Source organism: Trichosurus vulpecula, chromosome 7 (genome assembly GCF_011100635.1).
Source record: "Trichosurus vulpecula isolate mTriVul1 chromosome 7, mTriVul1.pri, whole genome shotgun sequence".
NCBI lineage: Eukaryota > Metazoa > Chordata > Mammalia > Diprotodontia > Phalangeridae > Trichosurus > Trichosurus vulpecula.
Window position 1 is genome coordinate 125,378,030 of NC_050579.1, and position 27,697 is coordinate 125,405,726.

At 36.2% G+C, this 27,697-nt stretch overlaps 1 protein-coding gene across 2 annotated transcripts in view; it reads left to right on the forward strand.

Moving 5' to 3' along the window:
* Positions 1–23,716, forward strand: part of HBS1L (HBS1 like translational GTPase) — a 133,800-nt gene extending 110,084 nt beyond the window's left edge. The window contains exons 13-18 of one of the 2 annotated variants that reach the window (XM_036766313.1): positions 1,495–1,599; positions 7,078–7,168; positions 7,671–7,779; positions 12,994–13,094; positions 18,324–18,468; positions 23,057–23,716. In XM_036766313.1, the coding sequence (XP_036622208.1) occupies positions 1,495–1,599; positions 7,078–7,168; positions 7,671–7,779; positions 12,994–13,094; positions 18,324–18,468; positions 23,057–23,068 (563 nt within the window). In that variant the 3' untranslated portion in view covers positions 23,069–23,716. Of the gene's footprint in view, positions 1–1,494; positions 1,600–7,077; positions 7,169–7,670; positions 7,780–12,993; positions 13,095–18,323; positions 18,478–23,056 lie in introns of those variants that run through there. The other variant, XM_036766314.1, reaches the window with a different exon arrangement.
* Positions 23,717–27,697: the final 3,981 nt, after the last annotated feature.

Consider the following 27,697-nt stretch of genomic DNA (forward strand, 5'->3'; position numbering starts at 1 on the left):
GAACTACTTAGCTTTTGTTGTTTGCTACACATTTTTATTGTCATCCACAGTGAGAACTTGATGGTCCTCTAGTAATGCTGTTGTGAGAAGCTGTCCCACAGCCTCCTCTCTAGTTCTGTTTAGACTTAGGTAATTGTGGTTAATGTCTCCAGGAACCTTCATTTGTTATTGGAAGAAATAGATGAGAGCATGATTCCTATTTCAAAAACAGCCTGAAAGAGTAAATTCACACTTTCACAGTCGAGATTATTCTTTGCTTGTATCTCACAACAAATGTCTTCCACTGAAGACCGAAATTGCCTTTCTGCTACAGCTGTGGTGTCTTCCTGTTCAGGTAACTGTGCAGTTGCACCTGTCATTTTATAACCACTCTTTGAAACTACATGTAAATGGAAGACTAACTATATTAAGAAGGAAATCTATATCAAATGAGATAACAGAAATCTGAAAGTATAATTTGAGCTTTTTTTTTAGCAGATGTTTTAGTTATTGTTTGCATCATTGCTGATTGTTAAAATTCTAAAATTTAAGCAGAAAAACTGAATAATATATTCCCTATGGATTGTTTTTAAGGGATTATTAAATGACAAAAGTTTAAATAAGGGGTAATAGGATCTAGAGCTAGGAGCAACTCAAGGGCCAAAGAGGATGTGGCTTACACAGAGGTGCAGTGATTCAGTGGCAGAGCAACTGGAACCTAGAACCTAGGTCTCCTGGTTTCCAGTGTAATGTTCTCTTCTCTACACCAGACTTCCCCAAAGTTCAGTGTGTATTAGTTTGCAATGACCTGTCACTTGTTTTGCAATAAATAATTTTACTTATCATTAGTAGGGATTAAATGGCTTAATTGAATGATTTATTTGGAAGAGGGAGATTTGGATATCAAATATACATACATATAGGTACACGTATGTGTATGTATGTGTGTGTATATCTATCCATACATATGTGTGTGTATACACACACACATATACACACATGCCTACACATATATGTATATATCCAGTTAAAATAACATAAAGATTGCAGTGAGTAGAGCACCAGCCCTGGAGTCAGGAGGACCTGAGTTCAAATTCGGCCTCAGACACTTGACACGTACTAGCTGGGTGACGTTGGGCAAGTCACTTCTCAGTGAAATCCAAACAAGGACATTTGTTATATAAAGAAAAGCTCAGTTATTTTAAATTAACATTATTTATCTGACTATACTTAAATTTGAACTATTATTTTGCCACAACTAAGAAAATCCTAAAAATTGAGTAGGATACATATAACATAGGCAGACTTCGAATAATATTTGAATACTTTAAAAATTGCTTAGAAATAGGAATAATTCCTTTTGAGCTGATGGGAACATACTTACAAATTTAGAATTATAAAGGAATCTTAGACATTATGTAGTTCAGCCTCATCATTTTACTGATTAGGTAATAGAATGTAAGCAATATGATACTATTTGGATATAAATAATTTTAAAGTGTTGACATTTTACAGATCAAGGATCTGGATTCTGTGTGACTGGTAAAATTGAAGCTGGTTATATCCAGACTGGTGACCGACTGCTCGCAATGCCTCCTAATGAAACTTGCACTGCAAAAGGTATGCATCTCTGTGCAGTTTTCTGTTGCTAAATGTTGAGAAGGCAGATTCTGTAGAGCAAATTATTGACCAAAGAGTAAACAACCAGTTACTGAAATTGTAACTGATTGTCAAAATGATACTAACTGTTGAAGTTAAATTGAGAAAACATTAAACGAATTTCTTCTGATGTGACTGTATGTGTAAATGTCTGTGTGGCTTTGTAATTGTGTCAGGATTTTCTGTGACATTGATATCAACAGCCCGTGTAAGAGGTAATTTTCAGAAATATGAAGTTTTCCCAAGTCATTTCAAGCTTATTTTGTGTCGGACGAAGGATGACAGGAGTTGTACTATTTGTAGAAGTTTGAATTGTACTCATACCTGACTCCTGACACTCAGTGGCAAGACAGCTTATTACACTTCATTGTTTTAGTTATTGTGAAGTAATAGCTTTGAAAAATGTGCAAGAGAGCTTGTTTAGAGGGTTGGGATTTTAAGTTATAAAACTTTTCGCTAGATGATAGATATACTATAAGTGTGTGTCAACTTCTCACTCTCCATTTAGGGGGTTAGCATTAACTTTAAAAGAGGGTCATATAATTTGAAGTATATTATTCTAGTGCCAGAATCTACCTTATTCCATTTATTGCTTATCTGGCTATAAATTATTTTCAGATTCATAAATATATGTATTCAATTGTGTACTATCTTGGGAGCCTTTAAGTTAAAGTGACAACAACAAAAATAATGATAGCTAGCATTTATTTACCACTTAAGGTTCAAAAAGTGCTTTCCATTTGTTATCTCATTTGATCCTCACAACAGTTCCAAAATTTTTGACTTTAGTACAGAAATAAGACACTGAATTAGAATTGTTCATAGCAGCTGTTAAGCTGACTGTTAACAGATGCTGACTTTAAAAGATATAGTTTATTTTTAAATCAGCATTTTCTCTTCTCTTTTATTCTTAAGCCATATATTGTGCACACAAAACTAGATCTGATTACATGCTCAGTTGGTTTTGTAGTGTGTCATGCATTTTGTTTTTGTTAATTCATTCTATTTGATAACATGTTCCTGGAAAATTATAGGCAGTTACTAAATGTCAGCTTAAATAACAAAACTCAACCTCAAGGAAGTTACTAAGTGAAATTGACAAAGTATAAAAATCAAAATTACAGCTTTTGTCCCATACTTATTTTGCTTAAGTATTTTATTATCATTTAGAATATTGAATGCCAGAAGTAGGAACAAAACTGAAATGAGTTATAAGACTTGGAACTACACTTAGCATCTTAGAGGCCCTTAGAGATACAGTTTAAAACCCTTCCCATTATCATTATCTATAATTTTGTTTAATACCAATTGCCTAAAGGTGTCCTATGATTTGTTAAGGCAATGTAAGAGTTGCCTTAATAAAAATTGAAGTTTCCAGAAAAACTGCATATCTGAAACTAAAAATCATTTAAAGACCAGTAGATTACTTTGATTATACTCTTATTCTTTTTAACTCTTCATGCCTCTCTCCCTGCATTATGACACCACTTTTAGGCTGAATGATTCTTAGGTAAATGTGTTTTTCACATTTGAAGCAGGGATTTGATTGAATGATGAATCTAAAACCATACAGACCCTCACTAATTAACTAGACCTCAGATTGAATTCATTTTTTAAAAAATTGGACTTAAAATTTAAAAGTTTTTTTCTAAAAGGCAGGGTAAATCCCACAAGTGAATCAGTTAGAACTAGAATTAAGCCTACTTTCCAAAACTGTTGACTTGTAAACTTTCAATTTTTTTTCAAACCTCAACTGAACTTACATTTCATATTGTTCAACATAATAGTCACTCTTTAGCTAATTCATTAGAAACATTTAAATTAACCTGTGACTTTTTTTTTAATTAAATTTTTTAAATGGAGGTCAGAAAGAGACAGTGTTGTATAGCAGAAAGAGTACTGGATGTGTAGTTAGAAGACCTGAGTTCAAATTCTGGTTCTGTTACCCCACTCTTTGAAGTAGGTACTATTATTATTCCCATTTTACAGATGAGGATATTAAGGCAGACAGTGGTTAAGACTTGTTTAGGATTACATGGTTAATAAATGTCTGAAGCAGGATTTGGATTAGGCTTTTGCTGACTCCAAGAACCCTTCAGGAGAAGGGAAGGTTAAATGGGGAAGGTTTTGGCAGCTTACCTGCAGCACTCTTATATGTGCCCGTTGGGTCTGATAGGCTATACTGGGGATTTCCTGTTTTTGAATATCCCCTGAACTAAGAATAGTTTTGAAAATATAGCTTTGTTGTACATTTTAAAATACAATAAAACTTTATTTACAAATGTAAAACCATTGGGGGTTGGGAGGGATGTGGTACAAAAATAGGAGGAGGACATTAGACTGCAGGCCATTACTTGCCAACCACTACTAAGAAAAACTGAAAATGCATTGATTTCAGTCCCTTATATTTCCAATCCTCAGTGAACCAGTAACACATAGAGTTTCAGGACTATCAGCATGACAAGAGAACAATGTCAGAACAATAAAGTCATGTTATGCATTTCTAGGAGAGAATGAAAGCATGAGTAGTAACGGTGTTGAAGGTTTATGCAGAATATTTTGCCATAGAGAAATACATCGTCTTTGAATCAAGACATAAAGGTGGTGATTAGTATGAGAGAGATGTAGATGTCATTTATCTCAGTTGTCTGAAAGGCCTTAACAAAATATTTTCTAAAGTCTAGCTTGCAAAAATGAACTCAAATTAAGGGAGATGATAAATGACAAGAGCATTTCGTTCTAAGAAGGCACATGAAAAATGTCAAAGGAATTACTATATGCATTAGCCTCATTTTTTTATATCTTCAAAAATGATCAAGGAAAAAAGTATGCTTTAAACCAACAATGGTCATTTGTAAGCTCTTATGATTTACAACATAGTCAGAAAAAGAAATTCTCAGTGTACTTAAAAACCCTTAATAGATGATGGACTGTTTGAGATATGGTGACCCTAGATACATCATTCAGTATTTGATCTTCTGATACTTTTTGTATCCAAGATCTCCTCAATGTGGGCACTCCCATTAACAATGCAAGTGTTAATCTATCCACATCTTCTCAATCTTTGATTCAGCAAATATTTGACTAGCTTCTTTGTGCATTATACTGTGCTGTTTGTTTGGGAGTTGGGAGATGAAGAAGACATGGACATATCGATAGGCAGTAGAGAAGCAACTTTTAGGGACACAAGTAGAAAGAGAGACACAGAGAAGTGACAGATAAGTGGAAAAAATGAGGCTGACAAAGGGAGAAATTCCCTGGAGAAGACTTGAAAGAATGGGAGCAATTGTGCATGTGGAGGGGTTTGCCTTGGCAAGGAGAAGGGCCATTTTTCTTGTGAAACGGGTAAAGGAGATAGTAGTGTTAGGTTCTGAGTAATGTGAGATGAGAAAGAGGACAAGAAAGAACATATACAATAATGAAGGAAAATGGCCTATTTTTCAGTGAAAAGTGAGGCAAAATTTCACTTGTGAGGTTGGGGGAAGGGAGAGCCATAGAAGGTTGAGGAGGGATGAAAAGGTTTGGAAGAGTTGCTGTGGTGAGGGGATAGTGAATCGATTAGTGAAGAATTGCTTTGCCATAGTGAAGGGCCACTTGATACCATATAACATAAATTTGTAGTGGACTCAGTGAGCATGCTTTCATGATCTTCTCTATTTTGATCAGCAGCATTCGAATACAAGTGAAAGCAGCAAATTGTATGAGTAACCCAAGGTTGAGTGGGCATGATCTTTGATAGGATAAGTGAAGTAGGGACTTGAGAAAAGAAGACAGTGTTGAGATGAACAAGAGGTGGAAGGGAGGAGAGCATGCTTTGGCAGGGTGATAACCTTATAAAGAACTGAAAAGTGGTGAAAGTGTAGGTCATAAGGTAAAAAGCCAGGGTTAGGGGATTCAAGGCAGAGGGAGAGAGGGAATGAGAACATTTATGATCAGAGAAAGGCGCTTCCTTTATCTTGCTTTCAGCAATCACATCCCACCTCTTCGTGGCACTTTCCTAAAACCTTGCAAAGAAAGAGATTAAACTAGCTCTATAAGGTCCCTAATAGCTCTAGACACTATGAACTTTTCTAAAGTATCGTACCTAGTTTATGTTTATACCTAGTTTAACTCTAAAGTTCTGCTTGTAAAAGATTTTGATATATAAATGATGTCCCTCTGCATAAGGGCCAACTGCTGACCTGTGGTCAGTCAGAAAGGCCTCTAATTAATCATAACTGGATAATTAAAATGTTATTTTTCTCTAAGACTTTTCATATTGTTAATTATACTTTGTAGTGTGTGTCCTACAACCAAACTTGTCTGGACCACTATGCCAAGTTGCTGGCCCCATATAAAATATAATTTAACCCTCCCTCTCCCCATTCCTGAGAATGCTGCATAACAAAGACATAAATATTATCGTTTAGAAATTAAGTTAATAAAGGTTCATAATTGACTATGAATGGTTAGAAATCATTCCATTGAAAAATGTATTTTCAGTTGGAATAACTGCCTTTAGAAAGAGAATGGCGAATGAAAAGTTTGACCAAAGTCAAGTAGATGAAAGATCATTAAATTTGTAAATGCTTTTCTCTTAAGAGATTTGTGCTTTATGTGATATATTTAAAGTTGCTTCCAGTCACTAGAAAAAATGCTAAAAAGGTTTTTTGTTCTCTGTGTCTCTTCTGGACAAGGGGATGTTCCCAGCCTGTGAAATTCCAACTCAAATTTCTCCAAATTATAATATTAGTGGATGATGTTGTGCTAGGTTTACTAGTGATTCCACCAAGCTTTCAGTGGGCCCTCATCACCAAACTTTCCTTTTCCTTGGCTTGACATACTCTTGCCTCTGCTGCCTGCCAAACAGCAGAGGAGTCTGTGGGAAAGGTACAGAAAAGAACTTAGAGGGAATATTAATCTTGAAATTTAATTTTAAAATTCTTCAAGATGTTGTACAAATAATCTTTTATATTGCACTTTTCTAGTTCTTTTTGTTTGTTTCTTACCTCTGAATATGAGTCTGAGGGAAAATTTCAAGGCAGACTACTTATCTCTTCTGTTTTCAAAAACTTCGGAAAATGACATGCTGTGTCTTTGTATGACAGACTAAACATAACACTACTTTGTATTGTAATGTAAGTCTCTTTCAGTCTTCAGAAAAGGTGGTGAAGAACTGTTGACCATTCCCCAGAAAACTTGAACTTAAAATCTTTATGAAATAAGGAGAAAGCAACGTTTTATGGGCAAATAAAAGTCATGTTATATTAAAGTGATACCTTAGCAAAGTAAAGTCTAGAGGAAGTATTTGACTTTCAGTCAGACTTTTTACTATTTAGCCATTCATATTGAAAATGATGAGTAATGACTGATGAGGCCTAAACGGCCCAAAATCCCTTGGTTGTTTATAGCTCAGTGTCTAGGTATTTCACTAATACTTTGGTTCTTACTCATTTCCAGGAATCATGCTACATGATGAACCTGTTGACTGGGCAGCAGCGGGAGATCACGTTAGTCTCACCTTGGTTGGTATGGATATCATCAAAATCAAGTGAGTACAAAAATTCGTTTAAGCTGTTTTGAATATGGATCCGTAAGATGTGTGTGTGTGTGTGTGTAATATACGCGTATAATTATATATGTGTATAATACACACACACACACACACACACATACATACATGTGAACTCAGTGAATCATTTGAAACTCACTGAATTATTTGGAAAAAAAAAAAAGACTGCCTTCATATTTACTGTGAACTTATGCTTTGGTTCTAGTGATCTTTTAATACTAATTAGCCAAACCTTGTCTAGTTAAAACAGTAGTAATGATTATCAGTGAACATGGTTATTACATTCTTTGAATCGGGTTTTGCAAGGTAAGAAAACGATTGAAGATTACTGATGTGGAAACCACATTAACCCTAAACTAGAAGGGCGTATTCACAAAAAGTCCCTAATTAACTGCTGTACCTTTATTTGTAAACCAAACTGAATTGATTGAAAGGTACTTCCACTATATGCAAATATGTTTCTTACCCCCTTCTTTTGCAGCGTTGGTTGTATTTTCTGCGGTCCCAAAGAACCCATAAAAGCCTGTACTCGTTTCAGAGCTCGAATCCTCATCTTTAATATTGAAATTCCCATCACTAAAGGATTCCCTGTAAGTTTTTTAATATGTTTATTTTGTTTTTTTAAACTTAAAATGTTATTATTTTTAGAAACTTTATGTTTCAAAGTAACTTTCAGCCAAAATAAAAGTAAAAACTTTAACTACTAACCTGTACTATTGACACAATGGTTCTACAGCTGTCATGAAATAAGTTATATGGAAAATTTGAACTGAAATGCTGCTAGAAGTGATTACAGAAGGATTAATCTACCATTAAGGAAACTCCATTTTAGACCTAACTTGTTGGAACAGGGGAAAAAGAAAACGTTTCAAAAGTTTTAAAATCCTGAAGTATCATTTCAGTAAAGGGATGTTGTGCATATTGATGGTGCATGTATGTTAAGGTCACACATAGTTACTGCAGGTTGTGCCAAATAGCCAACATTACCGTGATTGAGCCTTTTAGAATAGCTTCCTTAATGCTCTTTAGTAGAGAATAAAATTTAAAACTTGGAGTAGTAACTTTTTTAAAAAAAAGGTGTCATTCAGAAAATATTTTGCAGTAGGTGACACTAATCATTATGCACAAAAAAATTCACAATTAGGAAAATTAAAAAGGATACCTTTTCCACTGACTACAGAAACCAGCCAACTTCTCAAACAGATCAGAACTAAGACAGGACTTGTTGGCGACTGTCATGGCAGGGTAGTTAGTCATGAAGCATATTATTTGTGGATCATAGTGGTTATTCACACATAGTGAAGTGAGTTAAGGTAGTATCTTAAATGCTTCAAGCTAATTCACAAGTTCACTACAGATGGATCCTTGAAAGTTTTGCAGAATGGAAAATGGTAGACTAAGTGAATAGAGCAGGATAGAAATATCTTTTATTTTTTTATACACACACACATATACATATATGTGTGTGTAATACATGTGTGTATATATATATACACACACACATATGTGTGTAAAGATTCATATATATGAGTAGTAATAGCTGACATTTACATAACTCTTAAGGTTTGCATAATGACATATACATAATCCAGCATTGGCATATAGTAGGCATTTAATAAATGTTTGTTGACTGAGACACCCATGTAGTAAAGTAAAAGGTAATATCTAGAAATATATCCTCAGTAAAATTTTCTTAGATATGAATTAAAAATCTTTAAATTAGTCTTTTCTCATAACAAAGAAATGACAGATTCTATAGAAACTGTATTTTGTGGTATATTTCTTTGGAAGTTTATATTCTCTCAGGGATGACACCAACACTGATAGCATAGAAAATCAATCCAGGTATTTTTCTAGAAGGTTTCTTCCGCATTATTAGTTCAAGATTTTTTCTCCCTTTGTCAAACCTTATATCTCATAAGCATATCTTTCAGTGGAATTGAATTATTTATTATTTGGAAAACGTTAATGTCATCGATAAATACATGTTTGAAAAAAATTAAGGTAGCACCATCAGCAGGTGTTTAAGAATAAATTAGTGATTGTAATTTGGGAGTAAAGATGGAATATAGTTAAATTTATAACTTATGCATATATGTATATTATGTGTGTGTGTGTGTGTAATATACCTAGATATATATCTTTGAAGTTAAGTAAGAAAAATTCAATTTTTAGAGCTTTACTTATTTCACATGCCATTATAGTAATTAGTGAAAAATGTTTATAAATGGAGAGCATGACTCAGGAATGATACTCTGTAATTCTTCCTCATATCATGGACTTTCCTCCAAGAAAAGACAGAGTGAAAACATTTTTGTTTCATTGAAAAGTATATATGACGTGGGAAATTTCAATAAATTCTGCTTTTATTTTAAGAAACTTTGAAAAATTCATTGTTGAGAAATTGATGACTGAGCAAGTGCAAGTTACTTTTTTCTGGTGCTCAACTCATTCTTAGAAAGCGGTATATCCTGCAAGTGAAAAGGGCGGAGAAATTACTAAATGTTTTTACTCATGCAACTCTGTGGATTGCAATTCACAGCGTTATTTGCCGATAAAGGCCATAGAGAGGTCAGTTGTTACTCTAAATAGTAATACTGTCTTCCTGTTTGCTGTAGATTCTTAATTATGAAACGAAAGTTTTAAAGTACCAGCTTAATCAAATTCTACTTTAATATAATGGTAAGAGCCCTAATCTTGGAATTGGAAGACCCCCAGGCTAAGTTCTGGTATTACCACTTCACCAGATGCATGGTTCTGGGCAAGTCACCTGATATTTGCACTCCAGGGTGGTTTTGTGGGAAGCCTTTTAAACTTCAAAAATGTTATATAAATGTGTATTATTAATTGATAACCAAATACCAAATTTATATTTAATGATAAATTCAACAGGCATTTGTTGAACAAAAGTTTTATGTATAGTTTTGTGTCTTAGGAACAGGACAATCACAAAGTATAGCTAAGACTTGCTCTCTACTGTCAGAGATTACAGTCTAATAGGAAGAATAATACAGATGCACAAATACCGTGATGAAATATGTTTCAAAAAATGGGATCTACAATCAGACTAATTCATCATTCTCTGTTGATTTTAGAGTAACTAGTAAGTTTGAGGGGTGGGAGGAATGGAAATATCTCCTTTAAGTGTTTGGATTAGGTTTTTCTTCTGCTTGCCCTGGAGAGCAAAACATAGGAACTGTAGGTTGAAGTTGCTGGGAGGCAGATTTTGATTCATTGTAAGGAAAATCTTAATTTTGCTGCTGAAGAGTGGCATGCACTTCTTAGTTAGTTGTTGGTTCCTTGAAGGTTTCCAAACAGGCTTAATGAGTACTTGTTATAGGGATTCCTGTTAAGAAATGGGTGGAGCTAGATAATCTCTGAGGTCTCTTTCATTTGGAGGATCCTGTAATTGGAAAAAGGTGAGTGAAAAAAAAATGTACTTCATATTGATTGAGTTCAGATAAAATGATATCTTTATTAAGAGGCAATAGATTGTTTAGTACAGGGGTGGGAAACCTGTGTCCTCAAGGCCACATGTGGCCCTCTAGGTCCTCAAGTGCAGCCCTTTTTATTAAGGGGATTTGTTCTGTGAACTTTGGATTCAGTAGGACCTAGAGGGCCACATGAGGCCTTAAGGCCCCACGTTCCCCATTCCTGATCTAGTATGCTTTAGTCAACAGTGTATGCCTATCTATCAACATAGAAACCATCCATTCTTGACTAGAAAACCACTTCTGCCTGCCATCCACCTGGGCTAGGGCCTGCACGATAAACCCTTAAGTGTCATGTTCTAAATTCTTACAGCTACACATCTGAGAAGAAACCGAGAAGTAGCTATGTTTGTCACCTGGACTATGCCCTGATACCCCCACTTCCTGGTTCTAGCTTTCTCTCAGATAATCTTAACCCTGTTAGCAATTCTTCCTTGGTAGTCTGCCATTGAAAACTTGATTCAGGTGAGGAAATCAAGGCCTAGGGAGGTAAAGTGATTTGTCCTAAGTTTACATAGAAAATCAGTGGCAGACTAAACCAGTCCATAAGACTATTGAGTTAAAATTCAATTAAATAAACATTTACTAAATGCCCCTGACATGATTGATACTGTGATAGTGCTAGGGGTATTAAAAACTCTGCCCTAAGGAACTGATAGTCTACTGAAAGGATCCCACATATACACAGATAAATAAATGGAAGGAAAGAATGATAACAACTGGGCACGGGCATTTGGATGAGGGTGGAGAGTGAAAAATTTCACAGAAGACGTGCCAGCTCAGCTGAGCCTAAAGAATACTAAGGATCCTAAGGGGTACAAGTTGAGACAGAGCACATCCTGAACATGAGGGACAGCCTGGGTAAAGACAGAGAGAGACGAGAAATGGGATGTCACATCTGGGGAGCTATAAACCAGCTTGGCTGAAATGTAGAGTTAGGGGTTAGCATGAAATAACTTGAAAGAAAGATTGAAGCCTAATTGTAGTTGCCTTTAAATGACAAGCTGAGGAGTTTGGGGGACAGAAGGGAGCTGTTGAAGGTTTTTGAGCAACAGAATTACATGGTTAGGCCTTTGCTTTAGGAAAATTGTTTTGGCAGCTGCATAAAGGATGTATTGGACAGAGGAGAGAATTATATGTAAAATTAATGTTGCTGAGTTAAGGAAGGTAGCTTAGTTGTCTGCTTTGTGCTAGCAAACAGCAGTGAGTTAGCCAGGGGTTCTAGATAGAAGCTGATATTCTCTGAGAGTAAACAGTCTGGGTCTACTTACCTTGAGAGCAAATACCCAACACAACTCAGTGGCTTATGGTCTCATTATAGGGTACCATATTGTACTAACTGGTATGAATGTGAGTCTGTCATCAAAAAATATATCCTGCAAATCAATGCTTAAGCTCTCTAATAAAGATGAGATGATACATGTGATACATTTTAGAGAGAATTTTTTTTTGAAGGGGTAATAATTTTTCCATGTTAAAAGGTAAAACTTTAGTTATCTGGAAATTCACTTATGTATAACATTTTACATGACTTTGGTATCTTTTTGATGCCACCATTCAGGGAATCAGGGATTTATACCCCTGTGTCTATGGTCATTCCTCTCTACTTCTGCAGTATCCCTTCTTGCACCCTGCCTAGTCCAGAAAAGCAGACCATTTAAAGGACACTATTTTGCTACAGGTCGGAAGAATCTCTGCTTATGGATTTCACTGTCTTTTTGGGCACACAGTGTACCTACAACTCATTTATACTCTTGATTACTTTGGGAGAGATAGATTAGGCAAGGAAGTGTGATACTTTGCATGTATTATACAGTGCCATCTGCACAGTAAATAATCATTGAATGAGGAGAAAAAAAACCCCATAATAAAATGGAAAGAGCATTGGCCAGGGAGTCAGGACATCTAAGAACAGTTGTAATTTCTCATCTGATAAAATGAAGGCTTGATCTTTAAGATCATTCTGAATTTCCAAAGTTCCACTATTCTATGGCTCTTGTTTTCCAACAATGCTAGAAAAGCACATGTTACTGTGTGTACATTGAACATGGTAGTTGAATGAGAGAGAGAGAGAGAGAGAGAGAGAGTGTGTGTGTGTGTGTGTGTGTGTGTGTGTGTATTGTAACATTGATACCTTCAAGGAGCTTCCAGTCTTGTTAGGGAGGTCAAAACTGTCAAACCTCAAACAATTAGAGAACAATATAAGATTGTACACATAAATGCTAAATTAAATATAGCCAAGTGCTAAAATATATAGTATAAGATGAGCTGCTATATGGCATATTTTTAGTTGTTCTTCAATTTTTATCTTAGGTGCTGTTACACTATCAAACTGTAAGTGAACCTGCTACCATCAGAAGATTGATTAGTGTCCTACACAAAAGCACTGGCGAAGTCACAAAGAAGAAACCTAAGTGAGTGTTTCACAATGTAGAAATACCAGCAAGTAATGTAAATAGTGCTTTAGGCTTATTTTATAAAATATTGTTCTTTATAGTAAATAAAATACATTAGCAGTAGTTCTAGAAACCATATTCTCATTAATTTTTTTTTCAATTGATAGTAAGCCCTTACTAATTTGTATAGTTGAATGCTGATAAAATAGATTTCATATGTTGATTATTTCTGAGAATAAACTGTGGAAGTGTATAGTGTTAGATGGTATCAAATCCTATATGTTAAGTGTTAAAGTTTAAATTATCACTAACTTTTCAGATGAAATTGTATTTTCCTTGCCAGCAGAATTCACACATACACGCACACTTTCTCTCTCTCTCTCTCTCTCTCTCTCTCCCCCCCCCTCCCTCTCCCTCTCCACCCCCTCCCTCTAAGCCACATGACTACTTCACTGAAGTTTATTCACCTTGCCAGCCTAAGATCTTGTAGTTTTTAACTACTGTCCTTGGCTTGACCTTGTTCCCCGGTAGTCTGGCTACATGTTAGCACCTGCTGTGTCTGCTGCCAAGATAATATTCCACTTTGGAGAAATTGCAGTTATTTAGTAGGAAAACTTGTACTCTGAAGACATACTGTTCCTGAGAGAAGGTACAGATTATTTCTTCCTCATAATCAAGTCCTTGATGTTGGATCCTTTCTAAAAAATACCCAGTTTCTACAGAATTATGATCCCCAAGTATGTTCAGAAACACAAGAATTGGTAATCACTCCATGTCATGGGAGCATATCCTTCTCCTATTTTAGATCATATTATATGGAAACCTACTGGGCCAAAATCCTTTTCTAGAATGATTTGAGAGAGATACCTGTTGTATTTTCTGTTAGGGAAAATATCACTTTAAAGAAACAAGCTAACTAGTAAGTATAGAAACTGGCATTTATAGTTGGTTTTGCATGATAGAATATTAGAGTTGAAAAACACTTTACAGGTCATTTAACATTTCCTTGATACATCTAATGATAAGGAGCTCACTGTCTCATTTACTTTGGGTCAGCTGTATTAGAAAATTTTTCTTTGTATTGAGTGAAAATTTGCTTCCTTAATCATAGCTTCCAATTTTGCCTTCTGGCACAACCTTCTTCCACACAACAGTCTTTGGAGACAATTATGTAATCCTTAAGACTGAGCATCCTTAATTCCCTATATGACGTACATAGTGTCATAAGATCTTAGCTTTTGTTCTGGAAGAAGCCTTAGGGGTCATGTAGTCCAACCTCTTCATTTTATAATTGAGAAAAGTGAAACCCATTTGCCTAAGGTCTCATAGAGCTGGGATTGAAACCCCACTGGTTGTTCTGAGTACAGATCCTGTGCTCATTGTGCTTGACCTTGCTGCCTCCTCTTCACACTTCTATTGAGAATTTTCAGTTTGTCAGCATCCCTCTGAAAATGTGATGCCAAGAACTTAAACATAATGCCCCAGTTGATGTCAGACCTATGTAAGGTATAGTGTGTCTCACTTAAATTGGGCCGATGATGCACTGCAAGACTGCATTAGCTTTTTTGGTAACTGTCATGTTGTTGGCTCATATTAACCTTAAAATTTATTTTAAAACCCTGTCTTTTTCATGTAAGCCACTATTCAGCCAAATCTTCTATTCTGTACGTGTATAGTTAGCCTTTTGATCCAAAGTTCCGAAGACAGTTATTCTGATTGTAACACTTCACATATAATAAGGATAATGTAATTTTGTTAGTTTTAACCTACTTAACTCTATAGTTATTTTTAAATATTGCTTCTGACATACAACATATTAAATGACTTTCTAAGGTTTATGTCATCTGATGATTTTTATCCCTGAGTCCATATCCAAATTAATGATCATATTGAATAGAACAAAAAGCAGAGTCCTGTGGAAATGCACTAGATTTGCCTCCAGGTTAACATGATTCCATTAATCAATCATTTTATTTGATTGTGAATCTTTCTGTTATCATCCAGTCTGCTTTTTTTTCTTCCTGTCTGTAATGATGTCATGATAAATTTTGTTAGATGCGTTATTGAAATCAATGTAATCTATCTTTGGTTTTCTCCCTATCTACCAGTCTTTGAATCATATTTTTAAATAATGAAAATAGCTCATTTGGGCGTGACTTGTGCTTACCACAATATGGTTTGTAATTATCACTCTTTTTTGAGTGCTCATAAACGATAATTTAGATGAAGATACTATGTAAATGTTAAAGCACTATAAAATGGCAGTTATTACTTTTTAAAGATTTTTGAGGTTGCTTCAATTAAACAAACATATAGCTCCTCCCTTTTCAAAAATTAGTTCATCATTCATCTTTATTCAGCCTTCTGGAACTACTTTTGTGATTCACAGTTCCTCAAAGATTACCAACAGCAATCTAGTGGTCACATTTGCAAGTTATTTCAATTCTCTGTAATAGAATTTGTGTAGATACTTAAATTCATTTAAAGTAGCCAGGGTATCCTTTTATTTTTCTTGGGCTTCTTCATTGTTCTTAGGCTTGCATTCTTTCTTAGCCATATTTGAAGATCATTCTACTTAGCAAAGAAGATGGCAGCAAAGTGGGAACAAAGTAATTCTACTTTCTTCTCTTACCTAGGGTCATGTAGGTTGTTCCAAGCAATATTCTTTCCATTCCTTGTTTAGCTCCTTGCTTTGAATGTAATTAAAATCTACCTTTTCTTCAGCTTCAGTTCATTTACCACTCTTGCCTTCTTGATACTACAGATTTCTGCCATTCTTAGTTATGTACAGACTTAGGGCTGTCTTTTCTTTTTTAGGGGTAGGGGGAAGAGGTAACAAGAATGTATAGTCAAAACAAATTCTTTTTTTTGTTTGTTTTTTTGTTTTGTTTGGCAGGGCAATTGGGGTTAAGTGACTTGCCCAAGGTCACACAGCTAGTACATATGTCAAGTGTCTGAGGCCAGATTTGAACTCAGTTCCTCCTGACTCCAGGGCTGGTGCTCTACTCACTGTGCCACCTAGCTGCCCCCCAAACAAAACGAATTCTAACATTGGTTGTGTTCAAAAATGAAAAGCAAACAAACAAATGTCTCAGTCTGTCTATCATCTCTGTCAGGAAATGGGTCCTCCAAATTTGTGGGTGGTTATTATGTTGATCAGAGTTTCCAAGTCCTTTAAAATTATTGTTTGCAGTATCGTTATTGTATAGAGTGTGCCGCTCAAGTCTGGGGCACATGACTTGACTGGAGCCAGTGTTCCCTTCTCTTCCATGATACACTTGAATGCAAGTTGATGGTCACTTTTTTCACAATATCCCTATTCAGGTCCATTTCACCAATTACTTCTTCTTGGCTGGTCATAGTAAGCCCAGAGTTATAGTTCTTCTGTCTTTCTTTGCTAAAAACTGAAGTAGTCAGCAAAGGGAGTTAAGAAATTAAAGCAGGTGCTTCCTTTTAGCAGACTTAGTCTTTGAGGATTCAAGTTGTTCCAAATCCGTATTTTCTGTACTCATTCAGCTTGCTACAGCATGTAGAGGTCACCAGTCTTCAATAATAGCTTACATTTAAGTATAGTGCTATAAGGTTTATAATGTTAGCTCTGAAGGCCAAATCCTGCTTCTCTCATTTACTAGTCATGTGATCTTGGACAAGTCACTTAACATCTGTGAATTTCAGTTGCCATATCTATAAAATGAAAATATTTGACTGAATGATCTCTGAGATCTCCAGGTTCTATGAATTCTTATGCTCTTTTGTTGTTTTGGAAATATAATTTGGGTACCACAACAGTGGGAGGGAATGACATCATGGAATGGTCGAGGGAAACTGGGAATTTCCTTTGCTCAAGCATTCTTACCTGTAAGAATATACAAATTCCTCCTTCACACATTCTTACCTATAAGAACTTCATTTGCAATGAGATATTTGACATTGTCTTCCATTTTTTCATTCCTTTGGTTCTGTTTTATAATATCTTGATTTCTCATAAAGTCACTAGCTTCCACTTGCTCCAATCTAATTTTTAAATTCGTATTTTCTTCAGTGGTCTTTTGGACCTCCTTTTCCATTTGGCTAATTCTGCCTTTCAAGGCATTCTTCTCCTCATTGGCTTTTTGGAGCTCTTTTGCCATTTGAGTTAGTCTGTTTTTTAAGGTGTTGTTTTCTTCAGTGTATTTTTCAGTATTTTTTTGGGTCTCCTTTAGCAAGTCATTGACTTGTTTTTCATGGTTTTCTCGCATGCTTCTCATTTCTTTTCCTAATTTTTCCTCTACTTCTCTAACTTGCTTTTCCAAATCCTTTTTGAGCTCTTCCATGGCCTGGGACCAGTTCATGTTTTTCTTGGAGGCTTTTGGTGTAGGCTCTTGCACTTTATTGACTTCTTCTGGCTGTATGTTTTGGTCTTCTTTGTCACCAAAGAAAGAATGCAAAGTCTGAGACTGAATCTCGGTGTGTTTTCGCTGCCTGGCCATATTCCCAGCCAACTAACTTGACCTTTAGTTTTTCAGTGGGGTATGACTGCTTGTAGACTAGAGAGTTCTAGGATAAGAACTTCATTTGGCCTAATAAACACCTTTTAAAAGTCACTGCCCAAGAAAAGCCTATAAAGTAGTTCACACAGTGATATCAGTTCTGTTACTCTGATAAATTAGGTTGCTTTCTTTTTAATCCCTCACTGTTATCTGTTAAACTATGGAAATTTATTTATTTATTAAATGGGACTTTGATTTGGGGTGGAAAGGTACTTCTACAAAGCTGGTTTGGATAAGCTGCAGAAAGGTCAGGGGGAGCATTAGGTAGCCAGAGGGCAACATCCTATGAAAGATTATAGAAATTATAGAAATTGAGACAAATGTATTTTATTTTTTAATTTTGCCTAGGGCCATGATGGTGGGTAGCATGCCTCTTTGCCACTGAACATCATCTTGTTTAAGGCTGATTTTTAGTATACTCAAGGCTGCTGTTATCTGATCCTGACTGCAATAATCCCTGAAGAAAAGGCATTGTAATGATACTGAAAATATTTATGTATGTCAGTGGAAAAAATATATACAAATTAGTGTTTCTGGGTTTAATAGCTTTCTTTATAATTGATCCAAAATTACACGTCAGTGTATATTTGTTTTTTAAAAGATTCCTTTGTCTTTTCATAGTTTATGAAACCCTGGTTTTGCTTATAAGCTTCTTTGTTATATTGGTTTAGTTGTAAATATCTATATTATGTGTCCATATGACTGTGTTTTTTGACAGGTTGTTGACTAAAGGCCAGAATGCTTTAGTAGAACTACAGACACAAAGACCTGTCGCTCTTGAATTATACAAAGACTTTAAAGAACTGGGGAGATTCATGCTGCGTTACAGTGGTTCTACTATAGCTGCAGGTGTTGTCACTGAGGTACGGTAATGTGGTTATGACACTAATTTCAAAATGTCCATATTGAGGTTGAAAGAAAATGTGGAATATAGCAGTAGTACAAAATTTCTGAATTCATTTTTCCCTCCTTCTTTTAGTTTATTATTTTTATTTTAAAATGACAAATATTTAAAAATTTATCTGTCCCTCCCACTTTTTCCCCTCCCCCACTGAGCAAATTCAGACATATAAAACAAAAGAAAGGGAAAACCTTCTCCAGGCCAAATTTTATAATTTCAAAATATCTTTGTCCTTAAATTATCTATGCAGATCGAGCACATGAAATTATTGTCTTAAGAAGCATTCTATTTTCTTAATTTAAGGAAAACATTTTAAAAAATAGGACATGTTAGACATGTAATTCAACATAAAATCTAAACCTGTAAGTCTCATATATTAAGGAATCATTTATTTATTTTATTTTATAGGAGTACTTCTCATTTGGCAAAAGTGAAGAAATAGCTTTATCCTCCCTCGTTTTTGAAATATGATATTTTTCCATTTATTGATAGAAAGACCAGAGATATAATAATAAAAATAAAATACCTCAAATGAGATATGATTCCATTTTTTACAGTATACTTTTACATGTCCTTCCAATACTTGCATGGTATGCCAGAAAGAATACTGGCCTATGAATCAGGAGACCTGACTCTAGTCTCAAGTCTTCTACAAACTAGCTACGTAAACTTGATCATCATTTCATCTCTAGACTTTCAGTTCTTTAACTGTATACCCGTGTCATTGTGTATATACTCTTTGAGATCCGTGCTAGAATTTATATTGTGTGATTCTAGGCTGTGTAACTTTTCAGGAAAAAGCAAATTATGAAAAGCAAGGGCTATCTGCTTGAAGAAAAAAAGCACAGCATATACAGAGAAGTAAAATTCCCCACATTATGATAGTAAATATGAATTTTAGGAGTATCATGACTTTTTAAAAATCAGATTTAACTTTTAAAAATGGATTTCATGATTGCAGATCTCCATGTAAATTTATGACATTTAAACTAATTGTAATAACTGCTTTTACTACAATTTTAAGTAACATCAAAGTTAAATTCAAGATATATTTCAGTAATTCAGGGATTGATTATTTTGTTGGTATTTCTTCTACCAATACCGAGAACCTAGTAGACAGTCTTTAAGAGTTACAGTAACTAAAATAATTCATTACACTGCAGCCAACTTGGTTATGAGCCATTCCGAATTTACTGAGGCTAGTCCTAAGATGAACAAGTGATGCTCATACTAAATGACCTTTGAGGCTCATAACACCTCTAAATCTATGATCTCATTATCTTTTCTACCTCCATAGCATTTTGAGAACCCAAGGGCATAGCTCTATAACAGTGCAGTATCTGGATAGGATTTCAGTGTCTAAGGTTATAAATATACTAAATAAAACATTTTTAAAAAATTAAATTGCCATAGAATAATCAGAATTTGAGAACTTGAAGGGATTTTAGAGATCATCTGGTCCAAACCCTTCATTTTACAAATGTGGAAGAAACAGAATTCCAGAGAAGGGGAATGCCGTAGCCCAAGGTCATTCATCTGTGTGTGATTGAGCTGAATCTTAGTGCCCCAAGTCTTCTGGTCTGATGTCTAGTCTTATATTTTTTTCCCCAACAAATTATTGCCTTAGATTGTCCTTTTTAGTCAAACTAAATAGGTGTTTTGTTTATGGAATCAAGAGTTTGTCATGCTTCTGTTCTACTGAATCCACGATCTTACCAGTGTATCCCATTCAGATATATATTTCATAACCCATACATGCCTGTCATCCTGCTAATTAGAAAAATAGATTGGGTTTGCAGGACTATTTGAGGGTTCTCTGGCTAAGCAATTAAGAACCAGTAACTCTTGTGTGAGATGTGAAGATCCACCTGTGGCATGGTGGATAGACAGTTGGCCTTGAGGTTAGGAGCACCTCTGACACAAGTGTGGCTCTGAGACCCTAGGCAGGTCCTTTAACACCTTAGTGCCTCAGACAGTTCTCAGAGACTGTAAGCTACAAAATAGATGCTAATCAGCATTGGTAGAGTTTTCAAATGGATAAAATCCTAGATCTGATTTTTTAAAAAACTATAAAGATTCAAGTCCAAGATGGTTTCATTTATTTAGTATTAAACTAACATTTTAAGTGATTGCTTTCTGCCTTCTCTAGTTACTCCATTCTAAGCTTGCCTTTGGCAGCAGTCATCAAAACTGCCTGGTACTGGTTAAGAAACAGGGGTGTGGATCAGTGGAATAGGATAGGTACACAAATAGGTGAAATCAATAAGTTTAGCAATCTACTCTTTGATAAACCCAAAGAGGCCAGTTTCTGGGCTAATAATTCGCTATTTCACAAAAACTGTTGGGAAAATTGGAAAATGGTAGGGCAAAAACTGGGCATAGACCAATATCTTACACCATATACCAAAATAAAGTCAAAATGGGTTCATGATTTAGGAGTAAAAGTTGATACTCTAAGTAATTTGGGAAAGCAAGGAATAGTTTACTTATCAGATTTGTGGAAAAGTAAAGAATTCATGACCCAGCAAGAGATAGAGAGCATTACAAAATGCAAAATGGATAATTTTGATTATGTCAAATTGAAATGTTTTTGTACAAAAAAAGCCAATGCAACAAGAATTAGGAGGGAAGCAGAAAACTGGGAGAAAATCTTTGCAACTAGTATCTCTGATAAAGGCCTCATCTCTAAAATATACAGGGAGCTGAGCCAAATATATAGGAATACAAGCCATTCCCCAATTGAGAAATGGTCAAAGGATATGAACAGGCAGTTTTCAGAGGAAGAAATTAAAGCTATCTACAGGCATATGGAAAAATGCTCTGGATCGCTGCTGATTAGAGAAATGCAAATCAAAACAACTCTTAGATACCACATCTCTCCTGTCAGATTGGCTAAAATAACAAATCAGGAGAATGATAAATGCTGGAAAGGATGTGGGGAAATTGGAACATTGTTGCATTGCTGGTGGAGTTGTGAGCTGATCCAGCCATTTTGGAGGGCGGTTTGGAACTATGCCCAAAGGGCTATAGAAATGTTCATACCCTTTGACCCAGCAATACCACTTCTAGGGTTGTATCCCAAAGAAATCACGCAAGCGGGAAAAGAACCCATATGTACAAGAATATTTATAGCGGCTCTCTTTGTGGTAGCCAAGAATTGGAAATCAAAGGGATGCCCATCAATTGGGGAATGGCTGAACAAACTGTGGTACATGAAGGTAATGGAATACTATTGTGCCATAAGAAATGGGGATGATGCAGACTTCATAACAACCTGGAAAAACCTACACGACATAATGCTGAGTGAGCGGAGCAGAGCCAGGAGAACGTTGTGCACAGCCACAGATATATGGATTCCGTGAGGACCAACCCTGACAAACTGCGCTTTTCTCAGCAACCTAAGGGGCAAGGACAACTCCAGGGGACTCACGATGGAGAATGCTATCTTCATCGAGACAAAGAACTGCGAAGTTTGAATACAGACTGAGGCACACTACATGCTCGCCTTTTCTGCTTCTCTTTTGTTTTTGTTTTTGGGGTTTTGTTTTTTTTTTTTGGTTCTGTTTCTTCTTTCTCATGATTCATTCCATTGGTCAAAATTCTTCTCCACGACTTGACTAGTGCATAAATTAATTCAATGCGAAGTTATACATGACAGTTATATGAGACTTCATGCCGTCTTGGGGAGGGAGGGGAGAAAAACTGGAACTCAAAACTATGTAGAACCATGCGTGGTAAACTAAAAATAAATAAAGAAATTTATTAAAAAAAAACCTCACAATTTTATGCTAGCTAATGTTTGTTCCTGATACAAATCTAAAATTACAGTTCTGTGAATGAAAATTTATAACTATTCTTCATTCACAAATGACTGATAGGGTTAGTAGTGGTTTGTTCTGTTTGCCAGCAAAAATGTAGTACCAAAATTGTCTAGTTTCTGGTTGCTTGAAGACTTGGACTCTGGATCCTTTTCAGCCACACATTAGCTCTCTGATCTTGGGCATATGCAAAGGTCAAGTGAATGGAGTAAAAATAATATCCACAAACCATTTATCTATTTTTTAAAATTTTAAGATGTTCCAGTGTGGTCTGATAGTTTTTAGGTTCTGCTCTGCCTAGAAAATAGGAAGTGGCATTCCATGTTTTTAAAGATAGCAGCCTCTCCCTTGCCCCCACATCAGTTCACTAATTGCTTGGCAAAAAATTTTAGATTTATTTATTTATGGTCAAACTAGGCAGATTTGAGTTCTGTATTCTTTCTAAGTTTCTTTGTGTTCTAGGTTTAGGGGACTAATTTAATATGTTTGCTTTTATATATCATACAATTCTTTAAGAGTTAGTTATCTAGCACTTAGCCAAAGAATTTCAAGGAATAATGAAATCAACTGAGAAGTAGAAAAGTAGAAAAGTTGTCAGAGATAGAAATTGTGATCTCATTGGGAAGGACAAAAAAGTTTCTCTTCAGTATGTCAGGTTCATTCCTTGTATTTCTAAATTTTGTCTGTTGTAAGATTAATTAAATCTTAATAACTGTACTTTTTTCTTTCCAGATAAAAGAGTGACAATGGGATCAGGACCTTATCCTCTAACCAAAGGCCATAACTCAATCAGACCTCTGTTTTTATAGAATCCTGTTGCTCCAGTTAAAGAAACAGCATCCATTTCAGCATTTAAAATGAGAGAAATTTAAGCTGCAGTAGACTGCTAGGAAGTATTAACATTTTATCCTGCAAAGCAAAATGCCAACTGACAAGGGAATGCCACCATTGCACCTTCATTTCAAAAATATTTTCCATATGAAATTTTAGTTAGATGGGTGTGGCTCACCAAGAGTTATGGAAATTATCAGAAAAGATGCATTAGAAGATATTAAATCATCATGAAATGGAGTCTTTCCAGCCAAATACCAGAATGTTTACAGTTTTTTCTTTTGATTTGTGAATTTACTGCACATTCTATTAGGAAGATTGACTAAATTAGGCTGTTAGTTTAGTTAAAAGTTAACTTGGATCTTTTTCTCAAGTTGACTGAGGAAGAATTTCCAGACTTTTCAGAGAAAGGCATGTTGTGTTGAGCACAAGAATGCATCTCCCCGAAAAGTAAATTTGAAAATGTTTAATTTGAAATTAATGGAAGCTGCTCCTCTAGTGACCGTATTATTTAAGAAATGTAAAACAAGTAAATAATAAAGTACCCTGGTTTGAGCATAACAGCACAGTGTGTTTTGTTTCCTAGAAATTACTGGAAGTTTGTACACCCTTTACTTAATAGTAATTCTACATTATACTTCTGTAGGGAACTTTCTTTCTTTCTTTTTTTTTTTTAACAGGTGAGAAATGGGATTTTTTTTTTAAATTTAATTTTCAGCATTGATTTTCACAAGAGTTTGAATTACAAATTTTCTCCCCATTTCTACCCTCCCCCCCACTCCAAGATGGCATATATTCTGGTTGCCCTGTTCCCCAGTCAGCCCTCCCTTCTGTCACCCCGCTCCCCTCCCATCCCCTTTTTCCTTCCTTTCTTGTAGGGCAAGATAAATTTCTATGCCCCATTGCCTGTGTATCTTATTTTCTAGTTGCGTGCAAAAACTTTTTTTTTTTGTTTTTGAACATCTGTTTTTAAAACTTTGAGTTCCAAATTCTCTCCCCTCTTCCCTTCCCACCCACCCTCCCTAAGATGTCAAGCAATTCAACATAGGCCACATGCGTATCATTATGTATAACCCTTCCACAATACTCATGTTGTGAAAGACTCACTATATTTTGCTCCTTCCTAACCTATCCCCCTTTATTGAATTTTCTCCCTTGGCCCTATCCTTTTTCGAAAGTGTGTTTTTGATTACCTCCACCCCCATCTGCCCTCCCTTCTATCATCCCCCCCTTTTTTTTTATCTTCTTCCTCCTTTTTTCCTGTGGGGTAAGATACCCAAATGAGTATTATGGTATTCCCTCCTCAGGTCAGATCTGATGAGAGCAAGATTCACTCATTCCCCCTCACCTGCCTTCTCTTCTCTTCCTACAGAACTGCTTTTTCTTGCCACTTTTATGCGAGATAATTTACCCCGTTCTGTCTCTCCCTATCTCCCTCAATATATTCCTCTCTCATCCCTTAATTTTATTTTATTTCTTTTAGATACCTTCCCTTCATCTTCAACTCACCCTGTGCCGCCCGTGCGCTCTCTCTCTCTCTTTCTTTATATATATATACACACACACATGCATATTCCCTTCAGCTACCCTAATACTGAGGTCTCATGAATCATACACATCATCTTTCCATGTAGGAATGTAAACAAAACAGTTCAACTTTAGTAAGTCCCTTGCAATTTCTTTTTCTTATTCTTTTTCTTGATTACCTTTTCATGCTTCTCTTGATTCATGTGTTTGAAAGTCAGATTTTCTATTCAGCTCTGGTCTTTTCACTGAGAAAGCTTGAAAGTCCTCTATTTTATTAAAAATCCATATTTTGCCTTGGAGCATGATACTCAGTTTTGCTGGGTAGGTGATTCTTGGTTTTAATCCTAGCTCCATTGACCTCCAGAATATCGTATTCCAAGCCCTTCGATCTCTTAATGTAGAAGCTGCTAGATCTTGGGTTATTCTGAGTGTTTCCACAATACTCAAATTGTTTCTTTCTGGCTGCTTGCAGTATTTTCTCCTTGATCTGGGAGCTCTGGAATTTGGCGACAATATTCCTAGGAGATTTCTTTTTGGGATCTATTTGAGGAGGCAATCGGTGGATTCTTTCAATTTCTATTTTACCCTCTGGTTCTAGAATATCAGGGCAGTTTTCCTTGATAATTTATCTCTCCTGGATCTCTTCTCCGTGTCAGTGGTTTTTCCAATGAGATATTTCCCATTGTCTTCCATTTTTTCATTCCTTTGGTTCTGTTTTATAATTTCTTGATTTCTTATAAAGTCACTAGCTTCCACTTGCTCCAGTCTAATTTTTAAGGTGGTATTTTCTTCAGTGGTCTTTTGGACCTCCTCTTCCATTTGGCTAATTCTGCCTTTCAAGGCATTCTTCTCCTCATTAGCTTTTTGGAGCACTTTTGCCATTTGAGTTAGTCTATTTTTTAAGGTGTCATTTTCTTCAGTACTTTTTTAGGTCTCCTTTAGCCAGTCATTGACTTATTTTTTATGGTTTTCTTGCATCACTCTCATTTCTCTTCCCAGTTTTTTTCTACTTCTCTTGCTTTTCCAAATCCTTTTTGAGCTCTTCCATGGCCTGAGACCAGTTCATGTTTTTCTTGGAGGCTTTTGTTGTAGGCTCTTTGTTGACTTCTTCTGGCTGTATGTTTTGATCTTTTTTGTCACCAAAAAAGGATTCAATAGTCTGTGTCCTTTTTCACTGCCTGTTCATGATCCCAGCCAACTACTTGAGCCTTGAGCTTTTTGTCAGGGTATGACTGCTTGTAGAGAGTACTTTGTCCCAAGCTTCAGGGCTTTTGTGCTGCTGTTTTCAGAGCTAGTACTACTCCACCGTCACTGCAAGCTCTGTCACAGCAGCGCTCCTCCTCCCCCAAGAACTGCTGACCAGGACCACAACCCAGATCCAAGCAGGGCAAAGCAAAAAAATCTGCCTCTGCACCAGCAAAGCACTCCTTGCACTCCTGCTCCGATCCACACTTGATTCCTCCCACCATGTGAGCCAGGGACTCCAGAAGCAGCCACAGCTGGAACTCTGGAAGCAGTTGCAAGAGCTTCCTGCTGCTGCTGCTGCTGCCACAGCACCACCTCCACCAGTGCTGGGGCTGGACTCCTCTTCCCCTGATCCAGCAGTTTTCCCACTAACCTGCTCTGTTTTCTTTGGTGTTTGTGGTTTGAGAAGTCTGGTAACTGCCACAGCTCGATGATTCATGGCCCTCAGGCCTGCTGTGCCTGACTCCTGGTCTGTTTGGTCTTGGCGCAGCCCATGCTGGACTGTGCTCCACTCCCAGCACCATGCAATAGACCCCAGCTACCATCCAGGCTGTCCTGGGTTGGAGACCTGCTTCCCTCTTCTATTTCATGGGCTCTCCAGCTCTAGAATTTGTTCAGAGCCATTTTTTACAGGTGTTTGGAGGGACTTGGGAGAGAGCTTAAGCCAGTCCCTGCTTTCCAGTCACCATCTTGGCTCTGCCCCCAGTAAAGATGCTTTTAAAAGTATCTTGTTTGAAAACATTCAGAATGTAAGATATATGGCCATATCTCAGGACAAATCAATCCTTTTTATTCCAGGGCAAATCATATTTTTCTCCTGTAGCCCAATACAAATGAATCTATTAGCTTTTTATATGAAAAAGATCTGGTGGACTTTTAGTGGAGTAGAAATTCATTTACTATGTGTGATGTGGCAAAAATATCTAATGTAGTCTTGGGCTTCAGGAAAGAAGTATACTGACCAAAACAAGGGAAGGGAAGATCCCTCTGCACTCCTACCTGATGGAACCACATGTAGAATACTGTACTCAGTTCAGAGCACCACATTTCAGCAGGAAGGGCATTAACAATCCAGAATGTGTGCAGAGGAGGGCAGCCAGAATGATTCAGAGTCTGGAGGTTGTGCTGTATGAGGATAATTTGATGTTCATCCTGGAGAAGAGATTACTTCGAGGTTTAAGGTACCCATTTAGGGTTGTTTAAAGAAGGTCCTAGAGACAAGGTATTGGACTGGTTCTCCTTGCCCCCCCCCCCCCCGGATGAAAAAAAAAGCAACAAATAGAAGTTGTAAGATAGATTTAGATTAGATATAAAGAAGAATTTCCTAATAAGCCTTCTCAGATTCCTAACCAGAGCTCCAAATGGCCTCCCTCACTGGCAAATAGTATGTACCTTCGATTGAAAAACACGTAGTAAATGCAAAATCTAGACATGGAACTCAGTCTAATGTGTTTTCCATGACATCATTTTTACTTATACACTTAGAGGTGTAACCTGTGAATTACAGAATCTCAGTGAAAGAAATCCTCAGGAGCCATCCGTTCCAACCTGAATCCTCACTACAATACACCTAGCTGTTGGTCGTCCCACTTTTGTATGAAGAGATTTCCTTTTGAAGAAGCCATTTCTGCTTTCACAAAGCTCTAATCATTAGCTTTTTTTTCTCCTTTATGCCTTTTCAAGGCATTGCTCATTTTTTTAATGTTAAAAAAAATTAGTTTTCAGCAAACGTGCATTTCCACAAAGAGCAGAAAAATAGGCTTCATTCCT